Source organism: Dunckerocampus dactyliophorus, chromosome 7, assembly GCF_027744805.1.
Source record: "Dunckerocampus dactyliophorus isolate RoL2022-P2 chromosome 7, RoL_Ddac_1.1, whole genome shotgun sequence".
Taxonomy (NCBI): domain Eukaryota; kingdom Metazoa; phylum Chordata; class Actinopteri; order Syngnathiformes; family Syngnathidae; genus Dunckerocampus; species Dunckerocampus dactyliophorus.
Genome location: NC_072825.1, coordinates 1,343,119 through 1,369,801, shown reverse-complemented (window position 1 = coordinate 1,369,801; position 26,683 = coordinate 1,343,119). Strand labels below are relative to the sequence as shown.

At 43.1% G+C, this 26,683-nt stretch overlaps 2 protein-coding genes across 3 annotated transcripts in view; one reads left to right on the top strand and one right to left on the bottom strand.

The window, feature by feature from the left end:
* ankmy2a (ankyrin repeat and MYND domain containing 2a) overlaps positions 1-24,783 on the top strand; it is a 28,880-nt gene extending 4,097 nt beyond the window's left edge. The window contains exons 8-11 of one of the 2 annotated variants that reach the window (XM_054781015.1): positions 761-896; positions 979-1,107; positions 1,369-1,498; positions 2,687-24,783. In XM_054781015.1, coding sequence (XP_054636990.1) covers positions 761-896; positions 979-1,107; positions 1,369-1,498; positions 2,687-2,808 — 517 coding nt within the window. In that variant the 3' untranslated portion in view covers positions 2,809-24,783. The remainder of the gene's footprint in view (positions 1-760; positions 897-978; positions 1,108-1,368; positions 1,499-2,686) is intronic. The other variant, XM_054781014.1, reaches the window with a different exon arrangement.
* On the bottom strand, positions 62-26,494 carry crppa (CDP-L-ribitol pyrophosphorylase A). The gene is made up of 10 exons (XM_054781013.1): positions 26,124-26,494; positions 25,421-25,700; positions 22,964-23,113; positions 22,370-22,474; positions 22,258-22,303; positions 21,045-21,142; positions 17,257-17,334; positions 17,089-17,181; positions 15,757-15,873; positions 62-4,303 (listed from the first exon to the last, which is right to left on the bottom strand). Exons 1-10 carry the CDS (start codon positions 26,366-26,368, stop codon positions 4,199-4,201), a joined length of 1,317 nt encoding a protein of 438 aa, XP_054636988.1. The 5' UTR covers positions 26,369-26,494; the 3' UTR covers positions 62-4,198.
* Positions 26,495-26,683: the final 189 nt, after the last annotated feature.

Sequence of the window (26,683 nt, the reverse complement as noted above, 5' to 3'; positions counted from 1 at the left end):
TGTACGTGTATACATATACAGTATACAGTATGTGTATGTATGTACATATGAGTTTGGATGCAGTAGTAATATTAAACCAGGATAATTAATGAAAAAACAATAATAAAAATGATATAATAATACGTAATGATAAATGTTATTTACCTTTGAAGAGGAGTGGTCGAGCATACATCGTTGTGGAGGAGGAGGAGGAGGAGGAGGAGTTATTGAAAAAAAGGACAAATGGTGGTGGTGGTTAGACTCTTCTAAAAGAGGTAGTGTTCTGTGGGTGGTGTAGAATTAAGCAGGCCTATTAACTCTTCATAAACTTTAATCACACGCTCTGTCCCGGTTGTATCATTTATCTTTCCATTTAGCTTTACACTGTATCTCCCCAGTCTAACTCTTCCTCTATTGGTCCCATTAGCTCTAAGGCTGCATTAGCAGTGTCACAGTGCCCTCTACTGGTCAAGCATGTCCAGTAGCAGTAGAAATACTGATTGAGCGACTACAAGGCAAAATAAAATAAAATATAGACCAGTCGGCTTGTGTTCGAATCCGCGAGTGTTCGTAAGTTGGGGACCTAGTGTACTCACTAAAACTGAGCGGCCGGTGAGTGCTTTTAGATGGGGGAGGAGCCCGCAGCAGCACTCGCTGCTGGATCTTGCGTGGTATTGCCTCAAGTACAAATTCTCATCCACAACATGCATGACGTGGCAAAGTAGTGGACTAAATATCTTCCCTGTTTGTTTCCATGGCAACGTGCTTTGTCCTCCCGCAGCCTTCTGAAGGGCCGAGACGGAGACGGCTTCCCGGTATACCAGGAGAAGTTCCTCCGAGAGTGTGTGCGCAAATTCCCCTACTGCGACGCCACACTGCTGCAGCAGCTGGTCCGCAGCATCGCCCCCGTGGAGATCGTGAGTATCCCTGACTGGCCGCTGTGACGTCATCACCACCGCTGATGGCAGAAGAACCACGGTTGCTCTTCTTTTGGGACAGGGTAACGACCCCACAGCGCTCTCCGTGCTGACCCAGGCCATCACGGGTCAGGTCGGCTTCATGGACGCAGAGTTCTGCACTTCCTGTGGAGAGAAGGGAGCCGAGAAGAGATGCTCTATCTGTAAAACGGTGAGTGCGCTGACCTCCGCTAAGGCCTCTTATATCAAGTAGAACGATGGGGAACATGCCACAGACCAAGTGGAACACAGAAGACATTTGTTTTATTGAGTGGCTTAACTTCTTTTGGGAAGGCCATATCCTGGGATAGTCACATGACGGCCACATGACATCCACTCCATAATGCTGAATGACTTCAAGTAGAGCACAAAGCACATTTGAGTACATTTCAAGTGTTTTGGTATCTTATCTTCATGCGTGTGCTTGCACCAGGTGATCTACTGCGACCAAGCGTGTCAGAAGATGCACTGGTTCACTCACAAGAAGGTGTGCAAGAAGCTTCAGGAGCAGCGGGAGAAGCAGGAAGCACAGGCCAACAAAGTCAGAGTGGCGCACGACACGGGTTGGTCACATGACTTAATTCATTCATACACTGCTGGAAGGAAAGGGTAGACCCACATTGTTAAATAATGGCCTGTTTTTGAGTTTTTAAACCCTGTAGTACGCCTCTCACAGTTATTACACCCATTTTAAAGTCACTTTTACACATGAAAGGGATGTCACGATTCACATTTTTTGGCTTCTGATCCAATCCAATTTTTTGTGTAGTCTACTGATCCATTTATTTATTTGTGGAATTGAATATGGTTATGAAAATAGCTCTTCAAAGCATTAAAAATAATGCAACTAAAGTATTGCTGAATTTACTTTTTTTTTTATTTTTTTTTTTTATTCCACAGCATGACCAACAATATTTGTTTGGCTTTTGTAACACACCTGAGTCAGGTCCCAAATCCGATAAAAGATCCATCCAATAAAAGTTAAATCGGAAAACATGGGTGTGCAAAATACTTTTAGGGTAGGACTACTCATTTGACATGATTGTAGATCAATTTCTGGTGTGATTTAGAATATGACTTTTTTTTTTTTTTTTTTAAATCAAACTCGCTTTAGCGTAATAGTAATTTATTGACGGTCCCTGGTGTAAACAACCAGCGGTTAGAGCAGCACTTCTTGTGCGAGCAGTGGCGGAGCCAGAAATATTTCATTGGGGTGTGCAAGGTGAGACCATTACTCACACAGGGGTGGCAATAAGTTCATAACTGCAATGTGGGGAGGGGCCACAGCCACCACGTAGCTCCGCCCCTGCGTGGGAGTTCCCCACACAATGACACAGCAGTCCAGGCACAGTAAGGGGGAACTACCGCTGTAGCTACGGAGCCGAATGTCCGACGTCCAAAGTGAAACTAACTTCACCACGGTACACCGGACATGTCTGCATGGTGGTGTTGCATTTTCTTCTTGCGGGTGACAGGAGTCGAGTGGCAACCAGCTTTGAGGCGCGTTTCCGCACGTACCATGTTGGAGTGTGGCCCACAGGTACAAACGTTATACGGCAATTGGATCGGCTGTGAATAGGAGGGAATCTACTCTACATGGTTTTCAATGGACAATGATCACTTGTCAAGAAAAACAATATCATTCATGTATTGTTAATAAGTTCAGTGCTGAAACCCACAACTTTGACTTTTATTAGCAGTTGGTGAGGATATGTTGTGGTGTTCTACCTCCATTTGCTGTTGTGTTCCAGAGGAGAGTGCAGCAGTGCAGGAGGCCTCTGACTCCATGAAGCAGCTCTCCACGGAGGACAACAGCGAGGTCGCTCCCGCCGAGGCCTCAAGCGCCACGCCCATCCCCACCGCCGACAACTGAGGGGCTCCGGTGATGCCGGCTGGCTCCAGAACACATCCATTCACCAGGAAGCAGTGAGCTGACTGGCAGTGGAGCTGAAGACCACCGTGTGGACTTCTCCAAGAGACGCTCGCAGGAAGACAGTTTGAGGTGCCGTGTGGTCTTTGTCCTCGTTCCTTAATTACCCGACCATCTCGTAGTACGTGGAAAACAGTTTCGTGTTAGCGCTCACAGAGAAGGAGTCCTAGAAATTCTGCCTTAAAAAGGAAGTAGCAGAGTGACAAGACAAACTTGTTTTTATACGCATCGCCTTCATTGTGGGTAGAGACGACCAAAAATATGTATTTGCAATATTTATATAACACTACAGGAGTTCCATAAGTTGTGATGATGATGCTCAGGTGCCGATGGCCGCCATGCGTTTAATAAATACAGTCACTAAATTCAACACTGATTGGTGCGTTTTCACGTCTGGTCCCACTTGTCAACAACAGCAGAACAGTTTTATCGCAAAAATACGCGAGTAATTCATATGCCCATAAAAATGTCTTGTTTTTGTCCTCAAATGTCAACACATATGCTAAGAATTTATATATATTTCAATAAAAAACTGCATCTCAGCTTTGGGATATAGGTGGAAAAAAAGTAGTATTACTATCAACTTCACTCTTTGCTCTTTTTTTCCCATTTTTGCTGTTTTTTTATTTTCCATTGTCTTGAATAAATTAAATAATTTCACATATTTTATCTATGAAATTATATACTTCATGTATTAGATTTCATCAATCATATATTTATGAAATATTTTATTTGTAAAAAAACCCTTGTATAGTTGTCTTGCTGCAATGACCGCTTCTTTCCAGCCGAGGGCAGCATTTCGCTTGAAATGAAGTAAGTTGCGGTTCAATACATACATGGAATATACAAGAAAGTAAAAGTAGTATTTGAATACCAACATAAATAAGTAATTAACAGTCATGTAGTGACTTAAAAAAAGGTTGTTGTGATTGAAGTCTTTTAACGAGATGTTTATGGATGGGAAAATGTCCACTGAAATCCAACCACAGTTTAGTTTTCTCCGCTTAGTGATTTTTTTTAATCACAAAAATCTAGCGTAACTTCTTTTTTTTTTTTTTTTAACACGCACTTTAAATCCCCAGGGAAAACAGCTACTGGGGGGCATGTAAGGGACGTTACAACAATTTCACATGCCAAAGTCCATTTATTAGTCACGCCGGGCCTTTTGAAAATACTCACATCGAGATCTGATCTCACAAACTAGAAGATGTGGACCAGGCCGAGAAGTGACAGCTCTTGGCTCGGAGTGCTTTTTCATTTCAGGAAAAGTCAAACTCTCTGGCAGTCGCATATGTAAACGTGTTCATGATGGAAGTTGGCCATTTTTGTGGCGTCAGGCCTGCAGAAGTTGTCCAGCAAGTGCGGGGCTCCTCTCTTGGATCAAGGTGGACATTATCTCAGCGACCTTTGACACAGACCTCTCCCAGCACTTGACATCCTAAAAAAAAAATACAAAAATAAAATGGAGATATGGTTTATGAAAACAAACACGGATGCGCGTTTATCATGGTAATGGTTTCATTCAACAATATGGCACTATCAATGTGTTGTCATGAAAAATAAAAACAACAGAATAAAATACCAATATTTGCTTGTTGGACTGTATTATAAATATACTTCCTGTAGGAGTCCAATCATTTTTCACATTTTCCTACGCAAAAATGGCTAGGCAGAAACCTGAGATGAGGCTGTGGCGAGTCTCTTGAGTGCACGGGGTTGGATGGTGATTTCTGTTTGTCATCATGTTGCCAATAAAACGTTTGTTTCCTCCTCACCGCGATAGGGCATGTGCTTGTCACTGCTGTCCTTCCATAGAGAGAAAAAGCCAGCACCATTCCTTCTTGCTCCTCCAACACATGATAGTAATATCCCGAGAAGAACGCCACCGAGTGAAGGCGTTTTTGTTGCAATTTGTGACGTCCTGTGAAGATCTGAGAGTCGACGTTTGGTGGCCTTCTGGGCTTGCTTAAGTCTGTTGTGGTTCTTTCTGTTCTCTTGGTGAACCTTGAATGCTGTTCACTCCCCCGACATTCCTCGCAGGACACAAACTCCCTGCTTTGATTTACTTTCTCCTCCAACAAGGACCTGCTTTCCATCTTCTAAAAGACGCTCCAAGCTGACCGAGTTTCAACCTTGCGCCGCTTCTTCAGGCTCAGGCGTTTAGAGTCCACTCTCAGGTCTCTTGGAGTCTGGACGGCCGTCTCTTTTGACCAGGGGTGTCCAGACTCTTTGTAAAGCAATGCTGAGAAGACGATATACTGTATGTATATCTATATCTATATCTACAGTATATCTATATCTATATATATAAATACAATAAAAAAACTGCACCTCAGCTTTGTGATGCAAGTGAAAAAGCTCATTCTTAGTATCAACTTAGCTTTTAATTTTTCAAATATTTCGACTTTTTCTTAATCTTTTCATAATATTATGACTTTATCTCCATATTTTTTAACTTTATTCCCATAATATTATAACTTCCCCCAACCAAATTTGACAAAAATGACAACTTTGTTTTGTTTCTCACAATGTTACAACCTATAAAAAAATATTTTTTCTTTAATATTTCAACTCTATGCGACTAAAATGTCTTATTTTTCCTCATTAAGAGTTTGTTCTTATATAAAGTTACAACTTTTTTTTTCGCAATACTTTGACTTTATTCTTGTAAAATTGATGATTTTCCAGCTAGTTCACCTTTCTTCTTGCAATTATGGTTTGATTCCCATCATATTTTGGCTTCGTTCTCATAACATAACTTTTTCCGCTACCAAAAAAACAACTTTATTTGTTGTTTCTCAACATCTGACCACTTTAAAGACGACGTACACTTTGGACGCCCCTGCCTTTGACTCTTACTGCTGGATGTGACATTTATGAAAGCTGCAGAACGTGAGGTCTCATCTCATCAATCATCTCATCTAACGTAACGTTATGTCATGCAAGGCGGGTGCCCGTGAGGAGGTGAGCGAGTGATGAGCGTGGAATTGGGCCAGACTGTGACTAACATCATTGAGCCACCTGAGATCCTCCTAAAGTTTTCCTCTCTAATCACAACCTGATTTACCCCGGGGGGGGGGGTAAATCACATGACGCTGCAGAGGGCTGAATTGACTGATGGACTAAAAGGTGAATGGATGATCACTGGATGAATTTACTGATGAACGAACTGACGCATAAGTGGACGAATGGATAGATGAATGGGTGAATTTACTGACGGATGAGTATGATGAATGGGTGCGTGAAAGCAGTGATGGCTCAGTGGATGAAGCGTGATTTGTTGAACCGCAATCGATGACTGCATTAATGGGTGGATGAACGCCCTCATGGCTGAATGGACTGATGGTGAGTGGATGGACAGTGGGATGAATGTGTTTACTGCTAAATGAATGAACTGGTGGATGAGTGGATGAATATACTGATGGGTGAATGGACTGATGGACGAGTTGATGAATGAATGGATGGGCGAATGCACTGATGAATGAGTGAATGAATGGAAGGGGGGGTGGGTGGATGGATGACTTTCTAGGTGGATTAATGGATGAATATATGGGTGAGGTATGGATGAATACACTGATGAATGGACTCATGGGTGAATGAATGAATATATGAGTGAGTAATGGATGAATGGACAAATAGATTAATGCACTGAGAAGCAGACTGGTGGTTGAATCATGGACAGATGGAAAGATGACTACATTAATAAATGGCCTGACTGATGGGTGAATGAATGGATGAATGTAAGACTCGACAAGAGCACAGCTAATATGCATATTTGCTAGCATGAAACTTTGTTTATGAGCAAATAAAGCATGAAAAATGACAAGATGACAGAGTACTTGCTAATAGGGAAGGGGAGATCACCAAGGAGGATCAAAGTTTTATTTGTTGCTTCACTCAGCCTTTGAAGATGGATGATGCTTTAAAAGGGAGCATTATTAAATCAAGTAGTTGTTTAGACCTTGGCGCAAATACCACTCAGGAGCCCGTCTGCATCATGTGGTTGAGCAAAGTAGAAGAAAACGCCAACATGAGGGTTCAGTTACTAAACAACAACAGAGCGCGACGACTCGCAGACGTCGGACTGCTTTCCTGGAGAAAGTAGAAACGTGAGTGCTAGGAAGTGATGACTCATGATGATTGGCCACAAAGTCACATCCCACCTTGGAACACGGAAGAGATCTTTAAAGCGCATTTCTTTGCAAGGGATGACGCCTTTTTGTGTGAGGGCAATGTGATCCCTGGAGGGATTAACGTGTCTCCAGGTTGTCATCAGACTTGATGGCCTTTGGCAAAAGCGTTTTTCCATGAATATGTGCCCAAGCGTATGGAAGCGATGACGCCGGTTGGCAAGCAGAGGGGCACCGTGCTGGCAGAGCTGAGCCAGCAGCAAATGAGCTCATGGAGCTCACCTGTTTGAAGCCTGTAAATAGAGTATGCAATTTGCAAGTAAGGTGTCTTCCTTGAATACTTGTAATCTAATATCACACTCAGTCCCTCTTGCTAACGTACCTGCAGCAATAAGTGACCAGTGCTGAATGAGCACAGTTTCTAATTTCACAGACTGGAATAGTCCAAAGTTTCATACTTTGCACTTTACTTTGTTCTAATACGGATGTTTGTGCAACAGAGGCATATTCTTTTTGCAAATGTGACTTATAAATGCCACAGAGCGGTATATTTATGTATGAAGGCTGCAAAGGATGGAAAAATAGCTCCGTCCTAAACGCTTACTTTCCATTGTACTTTGTGTGCCAAGACGCGAGGCTCTCGTCCAAGAGTGGAGCCCCTTTGTGAAATGAGGTGACGGCTTTGTTTTAATATAAATGCAAGCCATACATAATCCCGTGACTGGGCACGAGCTGAAAGCAAATATATTCTGGATCATTCCCATGTGTACGTACACACAAACACAAGCAAAAGCCTTGTTATTCCTGCTCCGACCACAAGTTTTGGGAAAGAAACTTCAATCATTAGCTCCTATTTTTGCTGCTGAGGACTCTGGCGAGGCGCGAGGCGACAGGTCTTTGAAAGGCAGAGTGGAGTGGAGAGGGACCACACAGCAAGCGGTCCTCCATCTTTCCCTATCCTTAAATGCCGCCGATGCAATCAACCTTTCCATGAAAGAGGAGCAGCACTCCTGCCACACAAGAAGGAGATGCTTTGAAGTGGAAAGGTCTCTCCGGGTAATTAGGAGCTCCGCCAGTGACACTTTGCACGCCTCCGTCGCTCTCGAGACTCGCAGGGGGCTTCCACCCCCCCCCCTTCATGACGTACCGAGAGAAGTCATTGAATCACGGCTCACGTGGGGGAGACTGGATGGACGCCCGAGCCGATAGGGCCCGAGAGCGTTGTTGCACTGGCTGCTACCATAATAACCACAGCTGCCAAAAACACTTCCAGAGCTTTTATCACCTCTTTATATCATCTTTATGCTTGGCTGTCACTGCCTATTTGCCTGCAATAATAGCAGCACCAAAGACCACTTGAGTGGAGACTTCCAAACGTAATTCTCTGGGAAGCACTTCCTAGATGAACTCTTGAGTTCAGTCACAAAACATGATAGCGTGTCAGGATTTAACATTCAGAGAGAAAAGGGAGTCCAAATCCATCCATCTAACGGATTATTCTTTGTGTTCGGACTGGTGATCAGTCCCCTAAGTGTGGTGGGATAGGTGCTAGCACAAACGGAGCAGCACTGGTGTGTGATGGAAGGATTTCATTGGTATTCTTGGAAGGTTCCACTTGAAACTCCAACGTTGGCGTGGACAAGGTGTGACTGCAGGATATCACTTTTCTTAGGGTTCAAGTCGGATTTGACTGGGATTGATATGATACCTAGACCAGAAGTAATGTCAAGGTGGACGCAATTTAAGAGGCTGAAGAGCCATTCTATTGTTTACCTGCGTTTTTAGTAGTTTTAGGTGTTCAGTGGATGGAAGCACCTGACGCTAGCTGATACCTGATGAGTCACTTATCTACACAGCTGGCATCTACAACTCTGCATTCATCTCAACAACAAGCGCCTGGAGTTCCAACAAGCCCGGGGTACCTTGGCGTACGTTTGGACAGAACACTCTTCTTCAGACATCTTGAAGAGGTGTCGGCCAAAGTGTCCTCAAGGGTCTCACTAATCTGATGTCTCACGGGCACTAGTCGGGGTGCCGCGAATCTCCACGAACACCCTCGTCTTCTCTGCAGCTGAATACTGTGCTCCAGTCATGTCAAGAAGTTTGATCCAATTCTAAACGCCCTTTGGACCATAACTGGCTGCCTTAAGCCCACACCCGTGTTCCACCTTCCAGTGCTAGTGGGAAGAGCCCTCGTCACGAAGGTCATGAGACACGACTGGCACATTTTGCACACCACCACCACGACAGTGTCAGAAATATATAATGGCAAAAATGGAAAACGCAGTAACTTTACAAGAATAAAGTCAAAATGTTGAGAAAAACGTAATCTAACGAGAAAATATGAGGAAAAAAAAGTTGTAATAGTAATATTTAAAAAGGTATTTATTTTAAAGTCGTAATATGAGAAACCAACGAATAAAGGTGTCATTTTTTTTGAAAATTAGGTTGTGGAAAAAGTTATGTATAGAAAATAAAATGAAACTATTATGGGAATAAAGTCACAATTTTTCTATAAAGAGCTCATAACATCGCATAGCACAGTGTTGGAATATTAAAGAAAAAAGTTATATTTTTAAAAAGTTGTAACATTATGAGCACAAAACAACAAAGTTTGTAATTTTTGGGAAATTAGGTTGCGGAAAAGTCATAATATTACGGGGATAAAGTCATAATCATGAGAAGAAAACTTACCAGAAGAAAGTTTAAATACTTGCAAAATGGAACCCCCCCCCCCAAAAAAAAAGAGTAAAGACTGAAGTTCATACTAATAATACGCTTTCTCACCAATATCACAAAGCTGAGATGCATCCTTTATGTTCAGTATGTGCGCCTTGGTTGGACACCCCTGCCTTCGACACTTGGACAGTTCCCCTTTCATTCCGTTCAAACGTGTGATGCATGTAAATGCACCTTATTTAGGGTCCATGTAACAGTCACAAACACTGAAGGTATGCACTGCATTTGCACACTCGCACATCTGACAGATGAGCTTCCTCCAGGAAATGTGTTCTACTGCACCCATTCGAGGTATTTAGCGTTGCTGCCCGGAAAGTCTGCACTCGAGACGCTCCCACTCTGCCTCACTTCATCTGAAAAGGATCTAAGCAACGTGAATACGTCCTCTTACTTTTTCAAAACCTTCCAGCCCTTAAAGAAAGCAAACCTTGGTGTTATTGACAATAGCTGTGCAGACCTCACTGTGAGAACAATTGCGAACACGCACGCACACACGCCTTTCACTGGTGAAGCTCTTTCAACGCTTGTTTCCAAAATATTCCAACGTAACAGTTCATTTTTCACGTCTCACGTACGCCGTCTTTTTCAGAGAAGCCAAAGGCTACTATACGAAGAAGAATGGTAGCATGTATTTCCACTGGAAAGCATCAGTTAAGAGGAAGACGTGAACAAGCTCTGCTGACAGACAACATGGTTTGATTCCTGCTCATAGGCGGGCATACCTCGCAGCAACAGGCAGAACGTTGGACGGTCAGTTGAGGCGCTACAAAAGAAAGCCGGCATGGGTTGTGATTTATTGTATTGTATTGTATAGTACTTTATTAATCCCACTGCAGGGAAATTGACTTGTTACAGCAGCAAGCGAGATACGCAAGTAAAGAATACATAGTGACTACAACATGGTTCAGGTGGTGCAGGTGTTGTAGAGCCTGACAGACAGCTGACAGCTCTATGTGTGGCACACCCAAATTCTACCTTATCGCACTTTATTACTGACACAAAAACAGCGGTGCAAAGTGTAGATTATAATCCAAGATCATTTTGAGATAAAGTGGCTTTATTGAAATGATTATTATGGGCCGCACAGTGACCTCGTGGTTAGCTTGTTGGCCACACAGTCAGGAGTTGTAGAAAACCTGGGTTCGAATCTCCACTGGGCATCTCTGTGTAGAGTTTGCATGTTCTCCCCGTGCACGTGTGGGTTTTCTCTGGGTACTCTGCTTTCCTCCCACATTCCAAAAACATGCATGTTTCCATGCATCCATGTGAACTGCGACTCTAAATTGTCCATAGGTATGAATGGTTGTTTGTCTATATGTGCCCTCCCATTGACTGGCGACCGGTCCATGGTGATCCCCGCCTCTCACCTGAAGTCAGCTGGAATAGGCTCCAGCATGCCCCCGCAACCCTAGTGAGGATAAGCGGCATAGAAGATGGATGTATTTTTTATTATTATTATTATTATTATTACAAACAGCAGCTATCATCTTGTCCAAGGCTTTACTTTCTTTCATTCTGCTGTCCAAAGACTAGCACAAGAATGACTGTGCTAGGGAAGAATGACACCTGGACTACAATCGCTAGGTCTGGAAGGAGTTGGTGCCAAGGAGAAGGTGACAGAGACCCGCAGAGAACCAAAGTATGGAAACTGGGTTGTCCGCTTGATGTGTATGATAGCGCTTCACCGGCTGGTGTCCCGAAGCCAGGGAGTCATAATTGTCCAGAGTTTGGCCAAAGCCTTTTCACTTGTGGAACGTGCTCGGTATCACGCTCCATCTTCCAGACTATCCCAAGTGAGAAAGCTCCAGATGTGTGAAACTTGACTTGGGTTACTATACCTGTACATATCAAAGTTTGCTCAGATTCTGGGATTAAAAAGACCAGCAAGTCATATTCTAAGAAGGAAGTAGTGTTATTGAAGATTTCGCTTGCATGGAAGGTTGTTGGTTTGTAAACAACTTCATCACAGCGAGCGAAAGGAAAACGTGGCGTGTTTGTTTTGCTGCTCATGTTGAGATGTTTATGACCACCCAGTTTCTTCTTGACGCTGCTTCATGTTGTCGCGGGGGAACACGGCTCTGCACAGACCTCATCATCGTAGATTGTTTTCGTGGAGCTCACCTTCTACGAGTGCTTGAATTGCATTTACATAAGGCCGGGGGGGGGGATAATTTTAGTTTATTCAGACCAAAGAAAATGCAACCAGATGCCTCGAATGCCACTTAGCACAATCTGACAACATTTACATTTAGATCCACACCTGCATCAACGCACAAACGCTAATAATGCTAACATCACGCCAGCCAACAGGAATCATTTTATCCTGGTGAAGTCAACTAGAGGCCAATGACAGGAAGTCAGGGCAGCTCCTGCAATCCGGGCCCAGGAACCCAGTTTCCACCAAGCAGTACAGCTTACTTTTCAGTACTACAGGAGATGACTAGAGATATTAGTTGGGTTTATGTTAGGGCCTGACCGATATGGATTTTGGGGTTTGACTGTGATAATAGGGAACTGCTGAGCTGATGCTCAGTCAGTCAAGATTCAAGATTCAAGAGAGTTTTATTGTCATATGCACAGTAAAACAGCAGTTCTACTATGCAATGAAAATCTTATTCTGTTCATTCTCCCAAGAAAAGAAAGAAAACACAAGAAAGAATAAGAACATAAGAAACATAAACATAAATACCAATAAATTAAGTAACAAAAACAGAAGAGACACTAATACAAATAAATAATATAAATAAATAAAGTGCTATGAGTGTGTGAGTGTGTGTTGCGTGCGGCGTGTGTGAGTGCTTCGTTGAGAAGCCTGATGGCCTGTGGGTAAAAGCTGTTTGCCAGCCTTGTGGTCCTGGACTTCAAACTCCTGTAGCGTCTGCCTGACGGTAGGAGTGTGAATAATGAGTGTTGTGGATGTGTGCTGTCCTTGATGAGGTTGTGTGTTCTTCGTAGGACTCTAGTTTTATAAATGTCTTGCAGTGAGGGGAGGGCTGCCCCAACAATGTTCTGTGAGGTCTTGATCACCCGCTGGAGTGCCTTCCTATCACGTGTTGTACAGTTACCGTACCAAACAGTGATGGAGGCAGTAAGGACACTTTCGATAAGTTTTTGCCAGAGTTCCATGTTGCAGCCACACCCCTTTTGCCAAAGGGCCCCTTGGCCCCTGGCCCGATTCACCGCTGTTTTCCATGGTTGTTTGTGCCGATTTCTGTACCATTCGCCCCTCCAACCTACATACGACGGCCCTTTTCGGGTGCTTGAGCTCGCTATGTTCGATAGGCTCAAACCAGCGCGTCTGGCAGCTGGGAGGTGTTATTGCCAATCGAGGTCCCCTGCCTCGGTCGCTTGTGCAGCTGCGGGCTGAACCTTCGCAGGTCAGAGTTGAGTGTCTTTCTCTCCCTCCTCCGGTGGACGGACAATGCAGCTGTTTCCTTCCTTCTGGGTGTGTGGGTGGGTTGTGTGGCAAACGCTAGGGGGCATCTCTCTCACCCAGTCAGCAGTCAGGTTGGAGAAAGAAAGAAAGTTGAAAGAAAAGTTCCTGCTTTGGCATTCATTCTGTTGTGGGCAGTGGAAGAATGAAGTCCTGCTTGAGACCAAACACTTTGTGTGCTTTGCAACTGCCAGAGTGCCAGAGTTCTTTTTATTGCCAGTCTAACAGAGAAATGACAACTTCTTTTAGTAAACAGCTATTCTCTAATGGCTAAAGTCAGCCGATTATACAGTACCTGCTTTTTATTACAACAATATCACGAGGCGGTAAGAGGACCTTCAGAGAGCTTGTTTGTGGCTTTCTGCAGAAGCTGTTCAGTTCCTGGCCATTAGGACCAAAGATTTATTCAGCAGGGGCTAACTGGGGGGATTTAGAATGAGAAAAGTCGGGAGTGTGCTGAAACCGCAGAGACGGCACTTGTCCCTAATCTCCCTTGACCCCAGCATTGGTGCAACTCCAAGGGTGTCACAGCAAGATCTTCGCCAGGTGGTGTACGATTTCACCTGTCTGCCTTTCAGACCTTGATGTGAACAGGTCCAGGAGAATAGAGCACTGGGGTCCTTTTCACCGCCCCTCCTCCACTCCCTCGTCTCCATTCTCTCCCTCTCTTTTCTTCCTGGCCGGCTAATCTCCTCTCAGGTTTAGGATTCCCGGGCCGGGCTCTTTGAGCGGCAGGAAATATGGGGTTGGGTAAACATCAGGGCTCTCACTGCCGGGATTACAACAGTCATACATCACCGTGACAACTCTCTTTTCAGCGGATGACAAGTGACCAGGACCGTGCTTGGGGAGGGATCCAATGACACTTCCTATCGCCATAGTGCATACCAACGTTTGGAGGGGCTGCACTGCATGGCTGAAAGACATCCTCATTGGACAAAATCCACTTTTTTGAAAAATCCACTTCTAATTTAGAAGGGAACGATCTTTTTCCATCACACAAAAACAGCACTTTATGCCAATGTGTAGTTTCTTTTCCCTTACCAACGTGCATCGTGATTATCAGAAGTCACTTGAAGAAAATTCTTTCATTTCAATTTTGTTCTTGTAATATTATTACTTTATTCCCATATTAAAACTTTTCCCCAAACTGATTTTCCAAAAATGTGTTTGTCATATTACAAATAAATAAATAAAATAAATCCATTTCAATTCTACTAAAATGACATAATTTTTCCTTATAATATTCCAGGTTTATGCTCATGAAATTGTGACTTTTCGTCTTGTTAGAATACGTTTTTCTCAACATTTTGACTTTAGCCGCGTAAAATTATAGCTGTTTATTCCCATTTCTGCTATTTTTTTACATTTATTTTCCAACTAGTTCAAATTTCTTCTTGTAAATTTTCTTCTCGTAATTATGACTTTATTCCTATAATATTTTGACTTTATTTTTGTAACATAACTTTTTGCACATCCTAATTGGAGAGTTTGTTTCTTAAAATATTATGACTGTAAAAAAGTTTTCTTTTTCAAATTTATGCTACTAAAATATTATTTTTCTTCATTATAAATTTACTTAATTTACGTAAAATTGAAATTTTTGAAAAACAAACAGCCGCAGTCCGCTAAAGGCTCCTGGGCTGCACTTTGGACACCTTTTGAACTAAACACATACACACATGGCTCAAGAATGTACTGTTGCTGGCATTAGACGTCATTGTTATCTGTTTTTAAACCTTTTGCATTCAAATGTTGGACAACGTCCTGTTTGGAAGCTATCTGATCTGAGACTTAGTACAATAAACTCGGGACCACTCCTGGTCTCTCTTGAGGACAGTTATTTGCTGTATCATGTCATATTGACTTATCTTCACCCGCTTTCCCCGTGAAGCATTGTTGCTAATTATCTGCCTTAGTCTCTGCAATTGAGAAGAGACTCATCATGTCCAACATCCGATAACAGAATCATACTCAGATGTGGGCACAGAGAACACAGACGTCTTCATCTTAGCGTTCCTTTAGCAAAAAACACAGATAAACCACGTCAATGTCTCATTCCTAAATGCCAATGTGCGTTAACCTCTGACCCGGGGAGACGTGTGTCAGCCGGAAAGTCTCATTTGTCAAACTGTCAAAGGTAAATCACGAGGGACGCCACCAAGATAGACTAATATCTAATATTTCTCACTTGCTTGGATGAATAAATCCACTTTACACAATCCTGCAATTTAGCGAGCAATGACTTCCAGACTGCAGGTCAACCGCATCCAAGCATCCATCCAGCCCACAGTACACACGCAGAGGTCAAAGTGTTCTCAAGTCAAAGCAAATCAACGTCCTCCTCAGCCTTTTGACCTTCACTTCAGTGCACCCAGCCCAAATGGATGGAGGTTAAAAGTTTACATCCCACTTGGAAGCACAAATGCATGTACTGGAGACTTGGAATGGCGATAGAAGACAGCAGGCTTTCAAGCATGACAAGGTACAGAAACAAGACATGTTTTGTTTGGCTCCTCCTCAGGATGCATTCCACGGCAACAATGAGCTCGCTCACATGAAAGAAGCGGTGCAGACAAAAGAGCTTACCTTTGACTGCTGCAGATGGATGCCGTACAGCAGAATATTTAGCAGTTTGGCTGCAGACGCCAACTCCATGATGGCTGCTGGCTCTGATGTGCCGCCATCCAAAGTGCTGAAATTGACCTATCAAGGTAAAAGACACAATACCCCATAGATCAAAATGCTACACTAGTAATACTTGTCAGACACGGATATCCAGTACTACTACGACAACAACAACATCAAACACACATTTGAAACGTACACAGTAGTAGCGCATATACAATGTCCAAGGTTGGATGAGAATTAGAGATGCTCGATATTGCCTTTTTTACCAATATCCGTCTTGCCGCATGGTAAGTTATGTCTTATTATTGCTCATCATGTCTACTATATATACACTGCTCAAAAAAATTAAATACTTCGGAAACACATCTAAACTGGGGGGAAAATGATGTTGAATATGTTTCCTGATAATAAGTGGGTGATGTATTAGTAACAAAATGATGCCACATCATTTGATAGAAATGAAAAATGATCACCCTATAGAGGGGGGAAATCAAAGACACCCCAAAAATGAAAGTGAAAAAATGATGCAGCACACTGGTCCATTTTGCTCAAATGTCATTGTAGCAACTCAAAATGATTCTCAGTAGTTTGTGTGGCCCCCACGTGCTTGTACGCATGCAATCAGAAGGCGAAACTAATTAATTACTAAATAATAATAAATAATAGCTAAATAATTCCAGACTTAAAATAATTCCAAGCTTGTTGCTCTGTTTGATGAGGTCTCCAATACCGATAAAACTGATACCGATGTTATCCACCAGTTGTTCCTGAATCTTTACTTTTTATCTTAGCAAGACATTTTAGACAACTATTTGTGGGAACACTCTGGGGAAGACCCTTTTCTGTTCCCAGTACACAAAGCAAGGTCCATAAAGGGTTCGGATGTCTTCCCAGAAGAGTGGATCCTCTTCTTGGTGCAAAATGGGAGCGACAACTTCACTTTTCACTTCATGTGGGTGTCCTAGTTCTTTCCTTCATGTGGTGCACAAACTACATTGCTTGAGGCATCAGCAGAGCTTTCATTTTCCCTCTCAGATCTAATTTTCCCAGACAAAACATTGTCCAGTCTGCTTTTCCGCCACCAGCAGTGCTGCGTTGCCAGCGACACTCTGCACTGATTGCTACCATGTGACCAAAGCTACTACTACATATCTTACAAGTGTGAAATTCAGAAACTTTCTGTGAAGACACAACATCCCGAAGTGACTTCACGCTCATGAAACAGGTCAAACGGGGACATTTATGGGTGATTTTTCTTTGGACTTTTGGACAAATCTGAGAAGTCCTCACCCAAATGACGACCACCGGGTAGAGAAGAGTTTGATGGGTTGCCTCCAAGGCCTCTAAGGTGGCTTTCACTTCAGCCAGGTCGGAGCCATGAATCTGGAATCAAGATAACGTCTTAAAGACCAGACCAGTGTGACAAGCAGCCACGCCACAAACTGAACGTCAACTTACAGAAAAGTGGATGAAGTTCCACCCCTTGAACAGATACCTGACGTTGTCTCCTGTCAGATCTGGGATGACGTCCAGCTCCTGGAAGACATAGAGATGTCCTGCCAGTCAGGATTCCATTGGAACTCGAGCATAACAACATTTTAAGGAGTTGCTGAAAATGTCAGGAATCGTTCACTGCAGAATGGTCGCCGTCTGCTACGCTGTAATCAACTGAAAAAGAAATGGTGTTAATAATTTGGAGGTTGTGGTCACTCCATTCATTGGGCCTCCCAACAAACAAACAGAAAGCACACTCACACACTCGTCTGGCATGGACATCCACTTGCTCCCAGTGGTTGAAAGTGTTAAATACGGAATGGTAAGCACATGTCGGAGGTTTAATTAGTCTTGAAAGATAACAGCCCGGGGCTTCAGATGGGGGGTGGAAATCATTTCAGTCTGAACTGATTATGGATTTGAAAGGTTAGTGATGGACTAGATTTAAAGCAGGTTGCCCATGAAATCCCTGAGTGAGAATGTTTGTTTAAATTTATGCATGGCAGCTTTGAGAGCCATGGCGGATTGACAACTTAACCGAGCACAGAAGGCTTCAGTCTTCCTTCTCTCCAGTTCATTCTGACTCGCAAAGCAATGACACCACAGACCAGGGGAGTCCAAGCATTTTCAGATGAGAAAAACTGAAGCATGGGGGCCATTTCATTTTTAGTTATGTTTTATTAAAAACACCAAAACCAATCCAATGGAGGTTACTTTGGTATTTTTAAAGAAAGAACAGCCTACAGCTTTCTGTTAGCAAATTCAACATGTACCAGTCTTAAAAAGGGGTTTCTTTCAACTATTTGTGTTTTTGCCCAAACACAAATTGATTTCTTATTTTTTTGCATTTGTTTGTCACATTTGATGATCAGGAGATCATCAAACACATGTAAATATTAGTCAATGACAACAAAACTAAATACAAAATGCAGTTTTTTTTTTATTATTAAGGGAGGAAAAAAAATCCAAACCAACATGTCCCTGTGTGAAAAAGTGATTGCCCCGTAAAGCTAATAACTGGTTGGGCCCCCCTTAGCAGCAACAACTGCAATCAAGCGTTTGTGATAACTTGCAGTGACTCTCTTACAGCGCTGTGGAGGAATTCTGGTCCACTCATCTTTGCAGAATTGTTGTCAGTCAGCCACAGTGGAGGGTTTTCCAGCACCTTTTTAAGTCATGCCACAGCATCTCAATAGGATCCACTTGACTAGGCCACTTCAAAGTCTTCATTTTATTTTTCTTCAGCCATTCAGAGGTGGACTTGCTGGTGTGTTTTAGATCATTGTCCTGCTGCAGAATCCAAGTTGGTTTCAGCTCGAGATCAGGAACAGAGAGCAGCAAAACAGCCCCAAACCATCACACTACCACCATCATATTTTACTGTTGGAATGACGTTCTTTTTCTGAAATCCGGCGTTACTTTTACACCAGATGTAGTGGGACACACACTTTCCAAAAAGTTCAACTTTTGTCTCGTCAGACCACAGAGTATTTTCCCAGAGGTCTTGAGGAGCATCAAGATGTTTTCTGGCAAAATTGAGACGAGCCTTAATGCTCTTTTTGTTCAGCAGTGGTTTTGGTCTCTCTCTGCCATGCAGGCCCTTTTTTTTCTTATGGTGGAGTCATGAACACTGACCTTAACTGAGGCAAGTGAGGCCTGCAGTTCTTTGGATGTTTTTGTGGGGTCTTTTGTGACCTCTTGGATGAGTCATCACTGCATTCTTGGGGTAATATTGGTTGGCTGACCACTCCTGGGAAGGTTCATTTGTGGACAATGGCTCTTGTTGTGGTTTGCTGGAGTCCCAAAGCTTTAGAAATGGCTTTTTAACCTTTTTCAGACTGGTAGGTCTCAATTAGGCCCTGCCCACATGGGAACGTTCTTGGGATTTTTTTTTTGTTTTCCAGTGGGTTGAAAAAAGAAAAAAAAAAAAAAAAAAAGAAGTCCCGTCCACACTGAGCTGGATTAGTATATAGTTGCATCCAAATGGGAACGCATCACTGAGTGAAAACCATGTAATACACAAGGCAAACCTACATGTGGCGCTGTGCACAGGCACGCAGACAGAACCACGTGACACTCCAAATCAGAAGAATAAAGAACGCATCCGCATAAGTCAGTCGTCTTCTGCACATCAACACTTACGAGAAGTGGAGTTACTTCTGCAAGTGATTATGGCGTATAAGACAACAAAATATCAGGAGAATGTCGACTGAGGTGTCCATTCAGCTATTATGTTAGCTTGTTGTCAAAGCTCTCTTCTCGTCACGTGACGACGACGACGAGGCAGTGGGTCAGTGACGTCATCGCTCTCGTGTTGCCTGTCTATACGGCAATGACAAGCCCCCGTTTTCAGATTTTTCGTGTGGATAGCCCCTTACTTTGTTTCTCATTTGTTCCTGAATTTCTTTAGATCTTGGCACAATATCTAGCTTTTGAGGATCTTTCAGTCTACTTCACTTTGTCACGCAGGTCCTATTTAAGTGATTTCTTGATTGACAACAGGTGTGGCAGTGATCAGGCCTGAGTGTGGCTCAAGAAGTTGAAACTCAGGTATGATAAACCACAGTTAAATTATGTTTTAACGGTGTGTAGGGCAATCACTTTTGTCGACCCCTGCCATTGACTCTCACTAACAAACACCTCTGTAATTATATGATGTAATAGCTTTTCATTGCTTGGTTGAATTTGAATGTGTTGTGAGAATTTTTTTCTGGCAGTATGTTCATTGCTTTAGTTAAGAAAACCTGAATATGGACTATTTGTGAAACAGATCTTTGATTTGATACTTGAAGCAACTTCCAGCTTGAAAGCTTCAATCATGATGATGAAGAGTGTTTGTGACAGCTTTCCGAAAGCAGACGTTAATTCTTCCGCTTTTTCCACTCATCTTTCTCCATGCTCTAAGACAAACTCCCCCAAAAGCATCCATCTCATTCCACGGGAAGAACTCGCAGCCCCACCAGGCACCTGAACATTGACGGGAATGTCTCCAATAGGACGATGCCGACCTTGAGCCACCTCTGGGACTGGATCCAGCAAAGATCCACCCACCTGACACAAGCGGATGATGGAGGACTTGGAGAAGGTTGAAAGGCAGACGAGATGCATGTTTGGATCACGTAACGCTCCCCTGCTCCTGTACGTACGTCCAGGGAATGCATCGGGACGATGGTCCAGGAAACACGGCTGACTGAGCATGAGGCCATGTGCGTGCGATTTGTACGCATCAACACGAGCAGGCGATGGGACGGAATTATGAGGAAATCACAGGGCGGTCGCCACATCTTGAACACACTCTGGAGCACTGCAGAGGTGCTGAAACCGGGAGGTTGACAATGAGGGAGTTGAAGGAAAAGCTACAGGAGAACATGTGAAGCTCTAAGATGGTTTGCAGATGCTCTTCAACATGTGCTAGGTTGTAATATGAAGCAGGGGCAACAAGGGAAAGCGACTTGTCGAAAGAGTAGGGATAAAAGCTCTGAAGGTTTTGGGAAGAAGAGAGTGCGGACACGACGCTACACACTCGATTAATCAAACAAACTCCTGCGGTTCAGCAAATATGCCATCTGGAAGCTGGAGGCGGAGAGATGCTACAGACAAGACTTCATTATTTGTTTGACCACAGACGGGCAATTTTCACCACCGGGACCACCCAGATGTCCACATGTCAAAATTTCAAAATAGAAGGATGGTGAACTCTTGTGCCGTGCTAATCACAAACCTTTTAACCAGCCGTGACTGTCGCAACGTACCATTTCCAATGCGGAAAAGTCCTTGCGCAGGGCGTCGGCCAGGATCCTGGCACGCTCACATCCACCTGTGATCATGCAGACCCACTGCGACACCGTGTCTGCAAGAAAAGGACACAAGCACTGACACTCGGTAGGGTGCTGACCTCTGCCAGTTCCATGAATAGTGTGCAGTAAATGCTCCAGTTAACTCCTCAGTTTCCTATATTTGCCGGGTGCGTCCTCTCCAAAAGCAAACAACAACCAGGGTCACGCCAACTTAAAACTCAACTCTGAACCCACAATGTCACTTCCTGTCTGCCCCCCCGAGTCAGCTCCCCCCTCCACATTTACAGTCTTATTTTCTCTTATGTCTACTATATTGGGTAATATGAATGTAAAGGTGACTATAGGGGTGTTATTTCATGCCTAGAGGGCTCTAACAATGTTAAATGTATTTGGTGGTTTGTAAACAGATGTTCTATGCTCCAACTACGAAAATATTCCATTTATAAAGAGAGAATCCTACTTCCCAGAAATTCACTTATCACGGTTGTATCTGAAACCAATTAATTGCGGTAAACGAGGGATTACGGTACCTGTTAATAAATGACCATGTGGGCAAAAACAGCTACCTTTCAGGTACACTTTCTCATGCACTCCAAATCATAATTAAAGCTCAAAAATGTATATATGTATCTACAATTAATGTGCTATTTTAGGTAATTTATGCTCATTAAGGGAGAGTTTATCATTATAGTACAGTATTGCCCATGTCTCTGAACAGAACCATCAATACAATACCTCATTGTAAATATTCTTATATTTGCACATGCATTTGTACTGGAGGCCGCCCGTGTGCACTCCCAGTCTGAGACAAAGCCACAAAGTAGAAAGGATCCGCACTTCATCACACTGACAAACGTGAGAACTTAGCCGTCTTGAACAATGCATTCATTCAACGTGCGAGGCTATGGGAAACACTGCGGCGCTCATGTCGTCACCATCAAACAGGTAATTGTTGGCGCACAGGTGCTAGCGGGGTGATATATACGGGTTGGGTTTATTTCCATTTATCTGTTTGTCTCCTGTCTCGACTTGCTCGCTCCTGAATTCATAGACTGGCTGAACAATGCTACTCACTATTTTGCCCCTTTCAGACGCTTCAACTCTTACACGTAGAGGACCAAACACCGCTAAAGTCAGAGTGCTTATTTATTACCGTTAATAAGCTCACCTTTGACAATGGACTCCGCGGCAGCCAAGTCCCGTTTGTACGTAACCTGAGGGGGCACCCAAATGAGCTCAGTTACATGGGAGTCTGTGTGAGGAAAAAGCGGTGAGCTCACCTTCCACAGTGTTGGCGGGCCCTCAATGAGCTTAGCGTTGGTGCCGCAGTACTGCAGAACCAGATGGAGGCACTCTGTACCAAAGTCAAAGTCAGCCCCGGTGCACTGAGGAGGGAAGATGACAGTGTTTCCTCAACGTTCTGTCAGGGCTGAAGATTGAACGGGATGCTTGAGCTGGCATCTGGTTTTGGGCCAAAATACCGGCACACAACCGCAATTTTTGTATTTTTATCTGCTTAAAAACTCAAATTTTCCACTTGTTCTTGCATCCAGGCATTGCTCATAGTTTGGCTAGGTGTATTATCCTTTCTCTAACCTAGCCACAAGAGAATCAAAGCTAACTCATTATATTACAAAGCCTTCAAATATAAAATAGAAACAGTGCGTCACAGGGATGAACGAGGGAGAACGTGCATCATCCTGTTGTCTCGCATCTGCTGATATTTCAGCTCTCTGGCGCCTTTTATTCGACGACCTGCATTAGAGAACACGCCGTTCGTGGCACCACATCTTTCACGTCCCACTTGTTGGCCGTAAGGCCAGCTTCAACGTCCTTGAACCGCAAACAGGAAGTCCACGTAGTGCGTACCCTACCCTCTGATAGGCTTGATGGATGACGTCATACGTGAAGCCCTGCGGCATCTCGCTGGCTCTGTACTTGGCTCGCTCCAGAGCGTGGTCCAGGTAGCCCTCTGATGTCGTGGCGATCACCGTGGAAACAAGAGGTCGGATGGCCCCAGCCGCCTGGGTGAGGAAAACAACTATTAACTAGGTTGGTGATTAAAAATGATACACATTTTAATCAAATTAATCACTTTTTAAATGAATTAATCATGATTAATCACCACTTGCAACTTTGTATGAAATGTGGGCTTTTTTTAACATAAAGCTGAATGACAGGATGCAATTTTTTGTATTTGTAAGTATTAATGGCTTCAAATGAACGGAACATTTACATCATGCTAAATGATAGCACACACAAATCTATTGGCCTAACACTAGTTTCTTTAATAGTAGCAGAACATTTGAACGTTTGAGCCACAAGGGGTTGTGCTCAAAGACGCCACGTCATTTTTAAATTTTTAATTCACCGTTTTGAGTGTAGATATATTTTCTTGGATTTCCAAGCACACTTCAATGCAGTGAATTGTACTTCCGCAGTAAGAGTTACGCTAGTGAGTGACAATAAAGACTTTGTGATGTTTGGAGTGCCCCTGAATACGCCTCGCTGTGGTCTAGTGACAATGAGGAAGTTTGGTTCCGAGGAGGACTAGTGACGTGTTTGAGCTGGTGATACATATATGGAGATGGAATTTCACTGCTGTTGATGTGTTCAGGTCAGAATAAAGTGATAAAAGAGCAAAGAGCATCAGACTCTGTGGGGACGCTATTGTGCCTCCGTCTGCCGTCATAACACAGAGGGGTGGCTTGACATGATGTGCATTCGTTTATTACGCTAAAAATTTTAACGTAATTAATTAAATTAGTTATTATAGTTAGTTATTATATAGTAATATAGTTATTATAGTTATTATTATACCGCCATTAATGCACCTTTTTTTGACAGCCCTACTATTAACACAACATGCAACAATGAATGCGCTCCCAAATTTGTTTTTATACAGTCCTATTGACACGTTGACCCACACATCCACACAACATGTCGGCAAACCAAAGCTGCGCAAACGCGTGTTTCTGCTGTTAAAATGGAAATACCAGACGTGCTCTGAAGCCTTGACTTGCACAACCTGCTGGCGAATGTCTCCAAAACAAAATATCTACATCCCTAGACGTCTTTCCAATAGGTGCTTTAATTTCCTCAGTAATTAATGTATTATTGTTGGCAACATAATTTGGGTGCAAGCAGGAAGTGCGTATATGAACCTTGCATTTGAGTGTTGCATTCCACTTCGTTATTCCTCATAATCTGACGCTCTTATGTTGATACATAATAGAACCCAAATATAGGGATAAGCTGTCAGTGTCTGAATGTCAGTCTCCTCCACTGCAAACTACAACCAAAATAATTACAGTAAATAAAAGACATAAAAAATAGATTTTTTTATATTAACCAGTATTTTTACAAATATTTCAAGTGAATAAATTAAAAACAACAAAGCTCTTGTATTGGATGTCATTATACTGTGCAGGCAGTGGTGGGCCAGGAAGGCCTTGTCCGCTGGCCTACTGACCTACAGTTACAATTTAAATTCTAGTATTTGTTTCATGAAAGTGTATGCATTTATTCCCAGCAGTCTATTATTTTCATTTAGTAGCGTGTTCCTTGGCTGCACTGCTTCCAGTAGTTGTATGTGTATGTTGGATTTATTTGTCCAACTTCTGTGTGTTGCCATGTCAATGTAATCTGCCCAGGGACTTCAGAATCAGGAATCTGTCACATAAACTGTATTACCAATGGGGCTGTTTCTTTAACCAGTCAGATTTCATATTCGCCTCAAAGGGCCACAACAACGTCAGCATTTTTCCGTCCACTTATTGGTTGATCAGAGTAACTGTTGGACAAATACGATAGTCTGTCGCAATTTGGAAAAGAGGATGGATTTTGTCTATTAGTAAGCCGCATCTCTGGTAATCTGATCTATTTTATTGAAATGTTTTATGTTTTTGTCATGTTATTAGATAAATATTGATTCTTAAGAGGTGGATTAAGTCCGCACTGAAAACGCAGGTATCAACTGTATGTGGCCAGTGTGTTCCTGGCTGTTTTGTGAATTTTAAAAACTGTGCCACGCTGCACTAAAAATAATGTGTGCCGCCAGCTTTTTAAACTTGAGTTTCGTCCTGATTGGACGTGCTTGCTTTGTGCTTGAATACACAGTCTTTATTCTTTTAGTGAAAAGCACATGAAGGCTTGAGCCAAGATTTAATTCACTCATTCTTCTCTTTCCAAGCGCGAGGAACTTCTGGCAATTTGAAATTGTTTCCTCTCATTTTTTTTATGACTCCTAACACTGGTAATTCTGGAAAAAGCGACGACACAAAGTGACAGCCCATACACATTATATCAAATACAGTGATTATTATACTGACTCCGTGTTCCCGGGCAGCCATGGTGATCTTGTACAGGAAGTCCTCTTCCACAAAAGGCCGCACGGCATCGTGAATGATGACAACCTTTGGCCTTCCTGCTGTGGACCCCTCCTTCTCCTGCTCAGCCAGAGCCAGTACACCGTTCCGTATGGACTTGTGACGTGTTGAGCCGCCTGGCACCACTCGAACTTTGGTGTGGTGAAAGCGCTGAATGATGTCCGCCATTAGGTCCATGTTTTCTTTGGCAACAACCACCACAACGCTCTGGATCCATGACACCCTGGGAGGAAACGCAGTCACTTGTGGCTTGCAAGGTGAAGATGTTGAAGGCTTTTGTATGTATGATACTGACACATTTATATAAGGCAAACAAGAGATATTGTATAGTTACTATACCGTAGGTAACACATCCTCACTGACATTTAACTTTACTTTTATAAGTTCCTGCTCTCGTCGTTAGGAGGTGGTACTGCAAGGCGCTATAGACATTTAAGCTGGTTCATTGAACGCATTCAATTAGCAGTGAAAGTGACGCTATTACTGTTTAACTGTTTAGAAATTAGCATTTATTAGCATCTTGATTAGCATTGTCAGGTGGAGAACCACACACTTACGTCACTGAGATTTATTGGTGATAACGGTTTAGCCACCGCCGTAAGACGTTTCCCAGAAGTTTTCCAACTAAAAAAAAATGTATCCATACCTCTCAAAAGTCTGAATTGTGTAGCTTATAAGCGGTCGGCTCAGTAACAGGCAAAACTGTTTGGGCGTTTGCAACCCGGTCCTCTCTCCGCTGCCACCGGCAGGTAGAACCACACACACCGGGAAGTCCACATTGCCTTTAGCCGGCGCGTGGCCGCTGTTCCCGGGCTGGCCGGTTGGGAAAGTCCCTGGATGCGTGGGCCTGGCTGCTTCATCACTCGACATGTCACTGCGGCTCATCTCCATCAGCTCCTGGATGGACTGTCACGGCACGTCATTCGTGATAATTCCCTTTCAATAGAAGAAGTATGTAATTGCTATTTATTCACCAGATAAATTTTGAACTCGTGTATTTCAGCGCAACACCATACTTCCGCCTACAACCTTCAGAATAAAATAATGCTGGATGTGATTTACATTTACGCTGCATCATGATAAAAAATAATAATTTCGCAGCTTTAAGATAATAAAAAAAAAGTATGTTTCGTAATGTACTAGAAAAATATATATAATGGTCAAACGTTTATATTTCCGATGACTATGGAGTGAATGAATTGAGCT